General features: G+C 32.9%; 1 protein-coding gene and 1 long non-coding RNA gene across 3 annotated transcripts; one reads left to right on the top strand and one right to left on the bottom strand.

Moving 5' to 3' along the window:
* The first annotated feature begins 454 nt into the window (after positions 1–454).
* On the top strand, positions 455–8,450 carry LOC125843875 (3-dehydrosphinganine reductase TSC10A-like). 2 transcript variants are annotated; one of them, XM_049523108.1, is made up of 5 exons: positions 508–593; positions 1,221–1,316; positions 1,567–2,143; positions 6,852–6,999; positions 7,946–8,450. In XM_049523108.1, the coding sequence occupies exons 3-5, from the start codon at positions 1,607–1,609 to the stop codon at positions 8,236–8,238; spliced, it is 978 nt and encodes a 325-aa protein (XP_049379065.1). In that variant the 5' UTR covers positions 508–593; positions 1,221–1,316; positions 1,567–1,606; the 3' UTR covers positions 8,239–8,450. The 2 variants fall into 2 exon arrangements, with proteins under 2 accessions (XP_049379057.1, XP_049379065.1); XM_049523100.1 differs by lacking the exon at positions 1,221–1,316 and having other exon boundaries at positions 455–593.
* Positions 2,786–5,251, bottom strand: LOC125843889 (uncharacterized). Its single transcript, XR_007444068.1, has 2 exons — positions 4,092–5,251; positions 2,786–4,042 (listed from the first exon to the last, which is right to left on the bottom strand). It is a non-coding gene; the product is annotated as an uncharacterized LOC125843889 (long non-coding RNA).
* Positions 8,451–13,268: the final 4,818 nt, after the last annotated feature.

Raw genomic sequence — 13,268 nt, 5'->3', positions numbered from 1 at the left:
AAGTTATCTTCAGTTGTTTCAGCTTATGACACAAATATTCTTTAGAATGTCCTTTTAAAGGCATCATCTGGTCCATTGATCTGAGTTTAAGGGCAGCAACTTCAAGTTCTTTCAATTGGCTATAGTAGTTCTAGAAGAACTAGATTGTGCCTAAAGTAATCAATAAAATGGACAAATCTAAATTTTGATCATAACTTTGAAATTGAAGTGTGATCTTTTGCTCATCCAAGTTGGTAGGAGAAATCTTTTCATCGTTTCCTAATTGATGCTTCATGTATTAAAACAATAGTGTCGGTACCTTAATATATCTTTAGATTTGATTTTTGCTTGATAGGTAACTATTTTCCTCATAAGACATGAGGCAAATGTGGATGCGGAGGACAAAAAGAATGCTAGATAGTTGAACAAATTTTACATCAGCCCAAAATTAATTGATGTTGATAACACAGTGTGTGGGTGTGCTGTGGTGTCATTACACACTTGATATATTCAACTCCTACTTTGTAAATTGCACATACAAAGTGTCCTGGAATTTGTGGAGTTAACTGCTCCAGATGCTTCTTTGGTTCCTTGTTTTTCTAATACACAAATAGGTTGGTTGATTTCTATTATTTTTCTTTATGGGAGAAGAGTTAAGCAGCTCTTTAACTTTCAAATTAATCTCCTAAGTCAGCTTCTTTTAACACATTCTTGAATGATTATTGGTAAAGGTCATTCTTGCTTACTTTATAGCTTACTAAAATTTCTTTGTTGCATCTTTATATTCTCCTTATATTTTATCAAATTAAATAGCATAAACAAACAATAAAGTCGACCACATGCCCGTGCCTTGCACGGGCACACCACATCTAGTATATATATATATATATATATATATATATATCCCAACAAAGTCTAAAGATTATGAAAAGAATAATATCTAAAGATCTTTCCCTTCTACCACCGAAGGAATTTGTGAATAAAAGAAATTCTTCAATTTTCATCTTTATGTTACACAATTTTTTTATACCTTTAATATATTTCAACAATATTATATTATTATTATTATTTTATATAATGTATGTAAATATTTCATTAAAAGATCTTCTATATCTTTTAAATTTTATTTTTTAATTAGCTTTTTTAAAAAATAATTTGTTATATTTTTTTTTTTGGAATAGTGATACTTTAATCTTTAGTTTTTAATTAATATTAATAGTTTATTATTTAATTTTTGTCAGGGTGGAATACTTTATCCATGTGGAATGCCATGTGTCAATGTTTTTTCAAATAAAAGATAGAGATGTGTGTTTCTCAAACTAATAAGTGATATTTAGGTATGAACTCACATTCTCAATGGTTTAGTTATGGAACTAAAAAAAATAAATAGTTTAAGTGTATTTTTTGACACTCATCTCAAATAAAAATTTAATAGTTAAAACTTTAATTATTCAAAGTCCTAAATCAAAATTTAATATTTAAAAAATTTGCAATGGTGAAATCTCAAATCGTTGATCTGAATTCATTGAAATCAGATTTGAAATTCCAAAGCTCATATCCCGAATTGCGCTGATGTTCGTATTGCAGGTCCAAAGGCAACCTAAGATTTTTCTGCAACTATTCGTCTATGGCGGACTTGAGCATTGCTTTTTTCTCTCTCCTCCTCCCTTTCTTCTCTCTATCCCTCCTAGTTTTCCTCGCCTTCATCGTCCGACCACGCCCCGTCAAAGTTCCAATTAAAAATCGCCATGTCTTCATCACTGGCGGCTCAAGCGGTATTGGCTTAGATCTAGCTCAACAGGCTGCTTCAGAAGGTGCAAAAGTTTCAATACTTGCTCGGAACATTGGTAGACTCGAAGATGCGAAGGAGTCAATTCGGCTTTCTACTGGCCGTGACGTGGCCATTTTTAGCGCTGATGTGAGAGACTACGAGGCTGTCAAGAAGGCTGTAGAAGAGGCAGGACCAATCGATGTATTGGTGTGCAATCAGGGAGTTTTTGTACCTCAAGAATTGGAGACTCAAGATATTGAGGAGATCAAGTTTATGATTGATGTCAACTTGACGGGGACTTTTCATTTGATTAAAGCTGCTTTGCCTGGAATGAAGAATAGGGCTGACCGTGGACCTGGGTCCATCGCTATCATATCTTCACAAGCTGGCCAGGTATGTTCTACCTTCGGTTCAAGTATCAATTTCAATGGTCTTCTGTTCCACTCAGAATTAATTCCGTTGGATAACTAATTCACCATATAGAGATGAGAAAGGAACAAATTAGAGCAGAGAAAACAATGGTTGGCAAGGCAGTAAGCGGTTTTTTAAGTATAGGTACTTTGATCTTAGTATGATGCTAATTGTGAGAGTTCATGTTTTTAGTATACCCAAGTATGAGTTCTGAGTTGGACTAGAAATAGTTGAGCTCCTAATGGTGGCCTATACTCCAATCTAAGTTTAGCCCAAAATGCAAAAAAATATTTTGCTGACAAATTGTTGTATTCTGTATGAGCATCATAGTCCACGGTAAAAAAGAAACAGAAATGGTTGAAGATAAGCAAACATAATAGTGGGCTTAAATGAACACTGAACCTCATTGCATACTGTTACATACAAGTCTATTTAACATTGAAAATAACTTATCTTCAATTATATGTAATTTTATGCTAGATTTAGACATTTATATGCATCTTGTGTTTAAATATTATCGTACAACTTGATGGAATACATGATTTTGCATTTCTTTTATAGTATGGCATCTGAATGTATCTTGCTGTATGTGTTTTAATTTAGGCTTATATAAAAATATGAAAATAAAATTGAAATGTAATGTTTGATTTATATTGTTCCCCTGGTGTCTATACCGTACTTGACAAATAGTCTCCTACTTTTGATGTCATCTTGATTTTTGATTAACTACATGCATCAAAAACCAAGAAAGGAGAATGAAGAAAGCCTTAGAGGGTGCTTGGATTGTCTTAAAAGCTTGACCAGGTTTTTAGCTCTTTTTAGTTTTATAGACAGACTATGCTATATAGTGCAAAGTGTTGGCCAATCAAGAAGTCCAATGCCCGGAAGATGAGAGTAACATAGGTGAGGATACAAGGATGGTGTGGGCATACAAAGAGAGATAAGATTAGGAATGAAGATACTCACGCCAAGGTGGGAGTGGCCCCCATGGAAGATAAGATGCAGTAAGTGAGGTTGAGATGGTTCGGGCATGTGAAGAGGAGATGTGTGGATGCCCCGGTAAGGAGGTGTGAGATTTTGGCCATAGAGAGCTTTAGGAGGGGTAGAGGTAGGCCCAAAAAAATTGGGGTGAGGGATTACACTGGGTTTATTGTTGCAATCTCAAAATGTGTGCTGCCATCAACAGTTGTAGATTCTTTAGGCACATCTACTTCATAAAAAAAAAGATTCTGTAGGCACATCCCATGAATCATTTGTTGTTTGTTCTTCCTCAACAAGGTCAATAGAAATGGAATCTGAAGGAAACATGTCAACTTCGAATTTGCTACTGTTGAAGCACTCAGTACACAAATCAAAATCTTCATGTGTTTGACTATGACACCTCACTCTTGAGCAACCAGCTAAACAATAATTGCAATGGTACCCTAAAGCTGATTTCTTCAGATTTACCAGTAATTATGGCACTTATTTTCCATATTTCGCCAAATCATTTGAATCTCTGTTGTGTTGGTCTGGATATATCCTAAATAACCAGGAAATACACTCACAACTTCATGACACCATAAACCTCTGGTATAGCAGGAGATCATCACTTTCCAGGAAACAATAATTTTGTCAGGTGTTGTCCCAAACATGTGACTGCATAGTGCATCTATTTATTTTCACAGTAACCACCAAGCAGTGAATTACTAGAGGTGCTAGTAAGCACATTTTGACCAAGGTCAAATGGAAAATGAAACAAAACACCTTGAGTAATCATGTCCCTACCTATCACACAATTCTTACATCCACCACTGCTTTCAAGCATTTGATCGAATGCGGTAAGCAATTTTAGTTCTCTCAACTTGATGCATGTTTATAGGGATGTTAAAGTGAACAGTACTCAAATTAAACTCTCTAATCGATGAAGAATAATAGAATCAAGTTCTACCTCAAATTAAACTCTCTGATCAGATTTTTCATTGTCCTTAGTTTTCGGCGACTGGACGGCTTTGTGGTTATTGCGAATGTGGAGAGCATCGACAAACTTTTTTTAGTTCCATGTTCTTACGGATATTCATAGTGTGTTGCTGGTCCGATATATCTGCTATAAATCCTTGGGTCATTCCTTCAAACATCTCACAATCGTTCATTTTTGAACTAGTTCTCTAATTTTATTTAGTCCAGTGATTTCGCTGGCAGAGACCAATCCAGCTTGAGATTTTTTCTCAGTCTGCAGAATAGCTTCAGTGCCGCTCTTGGGGAGAAAGAGCTTCTCTTTGTTTGTTCTGCAGGTGAAGGCCATTAATAGCCTCCTTCAGTTCACTTATCATTTTAAATAATTTGACAGTCGTTGTTCCATCTGGTCTTTTCGATTCATTAATTCCTTCTGACTAGCAGCCATAGCAGCAAGTCGTGCAGCCAAATCCACCCGATTTTCCATCATCTTAGGATCTCAGCTTGAGCTCCCAGTTGATGTGTTCTTCTCCATGAACACAGCCCCAAGAGATCAATGTTTTGATACCATTTGATACCTAATTGTTGTTATCGAAGAACAGAGGAGAGAGAAGAAAGGAATGTAACACAAGTCTCTTTTGTTAGCTCAAATGTACTCCCCTTTTGCTCATCTTCTTGATCCTTTTAATGAAATTTCTTACTTCATCAAAAAAGAAGAGAAAAATGAGAGAAAAGGGCACACATGAGGAGAAGTTTAGGAAGGAAATTAGCAATTTGTATTATCATTTATCATGATGCAATACAAGTGTTTGATTGAGCTTTTATACTACCAGCTATGCTCACATGAAGTGTGCTGAAAATAAAATAAAAGAAAATGGGAAATTAAACTAGGATAAGAAAATGCCAACTTAACAAACTTTCCCACCAAAATTAGCTCTCACACACTTCAGGTAATTTCTAGCTTAGATACTAAGTTACGTATTAGTCAGTTTCCCATATTGGTGGAAGTATTTGGGAGAATTATATTTTTGTAAGGTAACCAAAAACTAAAAGAGGATTTCTTCAAACATTTTCTGTTGTAATGAAACAAATAGTAAAGTAATAGCATTGCCGCCAAGTGGGTAGACCGGTGGACTTAAGGACATTAGGGGCTAATGTATTCTTGTGTGTAGTTTGCACTAAATCAAGAGCATGTTTGGCGGTAATTTATGAACATGCTTGATTGCATTATACTCTTTTGGTTAACTTGAATACATCTCTTCAACCACTTCTGCTATCTGCCATGCAAGAATTTAGGTTGAGGTTAGATGTTAGTCAAAGAAAAATGCTTAGTAATAGCTATAGTAAGCAGGAGAAGGAGTAACTAGTTTTGAGATAAGGACATGAAAGGCTAAACTGCTCCAAGACTATATTTCTGTTGTGAGCTTAACCTGTCTTGTTATTATAATAAAGATTGGCCTCTGGTATGACTATCACAATATGTTGAAATGAGAGCATTGTTCAGAACCAAAATATGGTTTGAACTTGATAACAATAATGACGTCGTACTATGATGAATGATCACTGTTTATATTTGTTGTTAATTTTCGAAGATCTTACCACAGTTTTCTGGTATAAATAGATTGAGAAATGAAGGTAAAATTAGTGTCATACAGTCTGAGATGATTAAAGAATAACAAAGCATTATAAAGTCTATCTCAATCTCTAAAATTCACCAGATTTAGTCAAGATATGATTTGTGCTATTGGTTCTTAAATCTGGAGTCTGTAACATGTTGGATGGTTTTCTATTTTCTACTTACTTTACCCATTTGCTTACGTCCACCAAGGATATTGGAGTTTTCTTTTGTTAAATATCCTATTAATACTTTCAGTTTTAGCATCATAGGTTCATTTACCATCTAATACTGTAAAATTCTAAACTAGAAGCACCCGGAGTAGTTGAGAGCTATAATACTATTACAAATGTATCTGAACTCGTAACTACTATGGTATCAACATTCGCAGATAAACACTTCCTATAAACTTTTTCATGCTACAGTTACTAGCAAATGCATTTCAAGTAGTGTCTTTTGAACAGCAAAAGACAATGAAATGCATTTGCTAGTTTCGTCTCTTTATTTAGAATTAGAAAGAAGTAGTTTTGTTATGTACCTGACTCACTTAAAGTTTGGAACTCATTATTCTTTGAGGATGGTTGTTTGAGAAAATGTGGACAATCTTATGATTTTGCAGTACTCTAGTTAGTACACAATTCATGAAGACTTTTTGCATGGAGACACTTTCAGCAGCAGCGTTTTTCATCTTCTGTTCTGATTGATATCTAATCTCTATTGCAATTTTATTTTTTATCTCATCTAGGAGTTTTTGGGGAAACAATGAAAATAAGTTAGAGTTGATCATCACAATTGTCCAATTTATTTAATTTTGTTTCCCTCTATGCATTCACATTTACGTGTATTCATCATAAAAAAATTAACTGGAAGACCCACCACGGCAAATGCTTCCTTAAATAGAAGTTAAACCTGAAGGATTGGAGCTTGGTCTGTGATGCTCACATAATAAAGAGATAATGTGTATCGTTAGCCACCACTGAAATGTTTTCTCAAATAGTAGTTTAACCTGAAAGACTGGAAGCAGTCTGATAAAATATGGTAGAATCAGGTGAACTTCTTTTCCCATACAATTGCATTAGTGTACTTTATAATGTTTTTTCTTAGCTGATTTGGTTTATTTGGTATTTTGTTTTGTCTTAGGTTGGGATATATGGTTATACAGCTTATTCAGCCAGTAAGTTTGGCCTCAGAGGACTGGCAGAAGCACTGCAGCAGGAAGTAATTGGTGAAAATATTCACGTATCACTAATATTTCCCCCGGACACTGAAACTCCTGGATTTGCTGAAGGTTGGACCTGAACAAATCCTACTCTGTTTCTTCTGGTTGTTATCACTACATGTCACAATGCACGAATTAGATGCTATGCTACATGTTGGGGGGGGGGGGGGGGGGGGGGGAACACACTGCTTTCTACTTGCATCATGTTTGTCTATGTAAAAAAAAGAAGGTTATCACAAATAAAATCTATGTAAAAAAAATTAAATATGTAATATCACCATACCCAGTTGGAATCCACTAATGCTAAATGCTATGATCTACCTCTGATTCTAAGTTGATATGTTAGTTTTATATCCTTTTCCTTAATATATTTTTCTTAATCTTCCTTCAGAGACCACAAAATTGTCTGGATCAAGCAAGTTGATTAGTTCACAATAAAAATGATGATAGAACTGATCTTTTTACCAATTATTGAGAACTGCATGGGATAGCACAAATTGTTTAGCCAATTTGTTCTTTATGTTTCGAGGAACAAAGCCAGAAAATATTTGTTCTTGATTAGCTCATGATGTACTGCACATATTCTCTATCCTTTATAGCAATTCAATAGGTTATGTAAAATCTTGAAATGCCATGAAGATTCTGTAGAACCCGACAGGATGCTAAATGCTGCATTTCAGTGTCTTTAGATCTATTTAGATAATACAGGTCTAGAACAGTTTGAAGCTTAATGTGTATGGTCTCTGCTTCGTTTTACTATTAAAGAATGTGGTCAAGGGGTTGACATGCTTATGCGAGTTATAGAGTTCCTTTGTTATGATATTTAGGCTGTGATGAATGCACATGGAGATATGTATGCACTAATATTGAACCTTGGGAGACATCAACATCATTGTGTGTGTTGTACCCCCAATATTTCATGTGCACAATGTCGAATGTACCCGATAGGTGCTTGAACTTACCTGAATGATAATCAGTTTACATTTGCAATAATTTAAGTTTAATCCTTTTGCAGAGAACAAGAGGAGGCCACAGTTGACTAGTATACTAGCAGCTTCTTCTGGTTCCATGAAAGCTGATGAAGTTGCAAAGAAAGCTTTGAATGGCCTTAAATCAGGAAACTTCATTGTCCCCTGCAACTTTGAGGGATTCTTTCTTTCCCTAGCAACTTCTGGTCTATCTCCTCAGAGATCATTCCTGATGGCATTTATTGAAGTGATAGCTGCTGGAATATTACGTGTTGTTGGTCTATGTTTCCAGTGGAATTGGTATGGTAATATTGACAAATTCCTTGGAGAAAGAAAATAGAGAGCAACTACTAAACAGATTCTAACAAGAATTGGTAGTTTGATCGAACAAATGAATTTTGACATGATAGTTATTATAGAAATCGAACTTTTTCATGATGTCTTATGTACCCCTAGGCTGTCCAATTTTCATCTACTTCTGTGCAAGTGAACCAAAAAAACTATGTAGTTTTGGTTCCTCTTTGATTATATACATTACCAAGTGTTTCTGGATACTTTGTCCACTAATTGAGAAGTTTTTCTAGCTACTGTGCTTGGAGTTCATAGATTTCTTGGTGAATTGATAAAACATTAGTAGCAACACTCTTTGATATAAATAAGACATCACTTTAGAACATTCAGAAAAAGTAAAAAAAGAAATCAAAAAGATGGAATAATTAAGAAAAAGTAAAGTCATTGTGCCTGTGACTACTAGTTTATAAGCACAAATTCTCACTTCAATAATGTTGAACAAACACATTGTATTCCACAATAGCATCTCCAGTGTTGACATCAAACCAAAAAGTATGAGCCCATTCATAGCCTCTAGCAAACCTAAAGAGTCCAGTGCCTCCAACAATAGGCATCTCTCTAACATCTCTCATACAAGGTAAAACAAGTACAAAATGGTAAACAACAACTATTATTATCTAAACAAGTAAAAGTGAATATCTATTTTTGATACCCTGGACAAAGAAAAATATATAAGAAGTATTTTGTTCCGAGTTGAAGTAAATTGCACTCTTCGCTAGGCGTGCCTGTGGCTTTGCTACCAATAATAGTGTATGTGTTTCGCTTGATCACAATTTCTATTCTAATGCTAACTCTTGAAAGTTCATGTTCCTGTCATCATTGATGTATTTATATATATTAATTTGAACCCCTAAACATAAACATAAGATTACAGTATTTTAGGGGTTCAAAATAATGGTTCCAAGTGAAAATTCTGGATGAAGAACAATTTTATCTCTTCCACTCCTCAAAGTCTTAATTCTCTCAAAAAATGGAATATGACAGATCTTTGGAGGCGAAGATTGGTTCCAGCTTACTCAAATCAATTAGGGAGACAGACTCGAATATGTGGTCTTCCGTCCATTGCAAGATGTGGTACTTTTGGAAGGTCTATATGGGGATGAATGTTGATTCTTGAGAGTTACTTGCCAAGTCGCTATCAAGGAGGTTAAATTTCCCCTTTAACTGCTTCTTCTTAGTCATCTTTTTGTTACTTTGATCACTAATGAAAAAGGAAATATGTGCATTATGCTGCTGAAATTTGGATTCGCTAATGGTGGGTGCTTCAAAGGAAAATAAGAAATTTTGATTGACCTAATAGCTTAATGTTATTCCTTTTTCCTTTAGGTTTATGACTAATTTATGCTGGCGACCAAAATTGAGTTAAATTGTTGCATAAATATTAAACTAGTTAACTTTGGATTGCGTTGAGAATGATTTGTAAGAGAATGTTTTTATTGACGAAATCAATTTCTAGTATTTGGTTAGTTGAAATGTCTTCTAGAAAGGAAATATTTTTCACTGACTTCCATCACATATGAATAAATATTTTTTTTACCTTTCAAAATGTGGTTTGTTTCAGTTAACAATTGGTTGTTGTTGACAACTTTTAACATCAAATATTCTCTCTCCTCTTGTTCTATATTCCACCTTGAACAATCATCATAGGTCACTTACTATTTTACCCAACAAAGTATGGGAAATGATCCAAAAATGATTTCTGAAGATGAAATTTAAAGAAGAAATTTCCTAATGCCAAGTACATTAGTTACTTTTTCCCTGATAAATGACTTTGTGAGTTCTACGTCAAGGATCCTGGCTTCTTGCTTTAAGAAATTTCAGTGGGTGCAACATGAAAAATTGACAATTTTAAGAATCTGACTCATGTTTGGGGAGCTTCAAGAAGAACTGGATATTTAATTTTTAAGAATTTATCGCATTCCAATATATTCATGAGCATGGTTCTATTTTTGTCTCAAGTTAGGTAAGGTGTGGTTGAAGGTTGTTTTACTGTTCTTTTTTTTTTTTTTGCTTCTTAGGGATCCCGTTATTTCTTTTTCGACTTGCTTTGAAATGTTTTTCCTTGAGTCGAGGGTCTACCGGAAACAATCTCTCTACTTCCTAGGTAGGGATAAGGTTTTCGTACATTCTACCCTTTTCGGATTCAACTTTTGGGATTACACTGGGTATGTTGTTGTTGTAGTATTGCTTCACTGCAAGTGAGGCGTGATCATTAAATATATTGCTGGAATTTGCTCCCGGGGGTTCAATCTTGTCACTTTTGGGAAAATTTGGATCTTTCCCTGAATTTATAAGTGCTTGCTACTATTCTCACTAAATGAAATAGGGGAGGTTAAACACCTTGTTTTGTTTCTTTTTTCTTATTTATTTAACTAGTTCCTGGACACACGCTTTGCGCGTGAACCCTATGTCAATAAGTATACGATTTTTTTAAAAAAGTTACATTGATTGATAACATATTTGTGTTGTAAAATAAAATAAAAGTTTGTTATACTTTTTATATCCACAAACATGATGTTCGGTCGCAAAGTTGTAAGAGAACAAAAAACGACAATGTTAAATTATAAAGCTTATTAAATTGAAGGACCTTGAATAGATATTTCAAATTGTTTTAGTTTATACAACAACAACAACCACAACAACAACAACGATATATCTATATAGTACCATAAAGTGGGATGATTTTATTATGTTGAAGTGTTTGAATAAATATTTAGTGTAATCCAACAAAGTGATCTAATAAATACATTTAAAGTAGTATTTTAAATAAAATAAATTATATTTCTTTTCGCATATTACAAATGTTACTTATAATGTATATGTATATATAGCATTCGAGAGCTAACTTTACAAATGTAAACGTTTCTCAATGCAAATTCATTGTGAATTCTTAAATAATAGTAAGATTTAATCGTAAAGATATACTATAACTTTCTTTAATTAATTAAGTTAATATGAATGTTTATCATATTTGTACTTCTTTTAAGTTCAACTTTTTAGATCTTTGTTAGAACGAATATTGATATTTTAGCATAAACAATTGTAGTAAGATCAGTGTTTCACTAAAATTTAAAAAAACTTTCAATTTTTTGGTGATTTTTTAGTATGCAGTTCAACTTTATAAGTAAGAATTTCCCACTTTTAAAACCACCAATGTGAAAAAATAAATGCATAACTCATGAATATTGTCAATTTGGGAAAAAACTACTACCATATTGAATCTGATAACAATAATGGTAACTTATCTTACTTATACAACGTGAGAATATGTAAGGCCATTTTTATGTGGATATCTAGTAGTAGTATTTATCATCGTAAAAATGTCCTCTAACTGCATCATATTATGATTACAACATATTTCATAATTGGATACTTTTGAGATTATGTAAATTCTCCAGCCTTTTATTCCTGCATAATTACTATTTTGTAGTATTAATTATCCAAATATAATTACTAATTAGAAAGTATATTAAGAGATTCTTGAATTGGAAAAAATCTAATCCTAAAATTAAAATTAAAAATTCATGGTAACTTGATCCAAAAGGGAATGAATTATATATCAATAAATAAATATTATTTACAAAACAATAAATAAATAAAGAGTGCATGTTATTGTTTTGTAAATAATATTTATTTATTATTGCAAAGAGTATTCACACTACCTATATTTAAAGAGTTGAGAAATTTAAAAGAAACATAACTGATAAATGAAAAAAGGCAAATATAAAAAAAAATAAGTTTCGTGGTATAAGAACTCAAAAGTTTCCAACAAAAAAAAATAAAAATGAAAAAAAAGAGAGAGAAAGGCAATCTTAAAATTAAATTAACAATTACCTGGAGATTCAAAATAGAAGAAAGAATGTGATCATAATAATCATGAACTTCACAGTATCCGTATACAACAACCCTGCTCAACGTCAAAATTAAATCATCATTGCTAAACAAGAAATATAGATATCAAAAGATATGTTCATCACATTGTTTTACACACAAAAATGTGTGTAAAACAATTTGGAGAAATATTAAAATATTCATAAATATTTCAATACAGACTATGAATTTTTTTTACCTCATGTAATCTTCAATTTGATATAAAAAAAGTATTTCATGTGCACAATAAATCTAATGTTATTTACACTTGTGTACAACAATCCCTTCATATGATCGGAAAAGCAATTCCTTCAAATAGCCTCTAAACTCTGTTTGTTGTACCCATATTTTCCAACAATTTCATATCAAAACTGAATATACATTTATAAATACCTAAAACTCTTATGAAAAGTTTTTTAAAAAAAGATGACAAGTTCTTTATAGAAAATTTTTAAGAACAAAGCTCAAAGAATTGAACAAAACATTAATAGAGGAAATGAAAAAGAAGTTCAAACTCAAAATAAGACTCACCATTTTGGCTTAGAATCGAGAAACGATTGTAAGATCAATGGTGATCTTTGAACTTCTGTTGATAAGATATTACCCACATTACATAGACTTTTGGACTTCTTATTAAATAAAATGAAAAGAAATAGTGAAAAAAGATAACTAAAAGTGGGAAAAGCTGATTATTATTTTTTACCTTAAAAATGTTGCCTAGTCTCGTGATGCGTTCAATTGTGAAGCAATAAAGCATGAATACTCGCTTTGTTCAATATATGGAATATGTCTTTAAGGAATTTGTCAGTATGGATGTTTCTTAGTTACTAAATATTAGTTCATGTCTACAATTGTGAAGTAGTAAAGCATGCACACTCTCTTTGTTCAATATATGGCAAATGTCTTAAGGGATTTGTTTGTATGGATGTTTCTTAGTTACCAAATATTTGTTTATAATTAATACTTCATTTAGTCCGACAAATTGTATTGAATTAGATGCATTTAATGGTGCGAAAGCTCAAAATAATAAGCCGATATGTAATACTGCTCGAAGCTACATTTGGTTCTGTTTATGACATTGTTCCAAAATAGCGGATACCGTCCAGGAGTTTGAAGCCATTCGTATTCTAATTATCAATATCAAATTTT

This window comes from Solanum stenotomum, chromosome 1 (assembly GCF_019186545.1).
Source record: "Solanum stenotomum isolate F172 chromosome 1, ASM1918654v1, whole genome shotgun sequence".
Lineage (NCBI taxonomy): Eukaryota > Viridiplantae > Streptophyta > Magnoliopsida > Solanales > Solanaceae > Solanum > Solanum stenotomum.
Note: the sequence above shows the minus strand (reverse complement) of the source record. Positions and strands in the feature narration are given on the sequence as shown.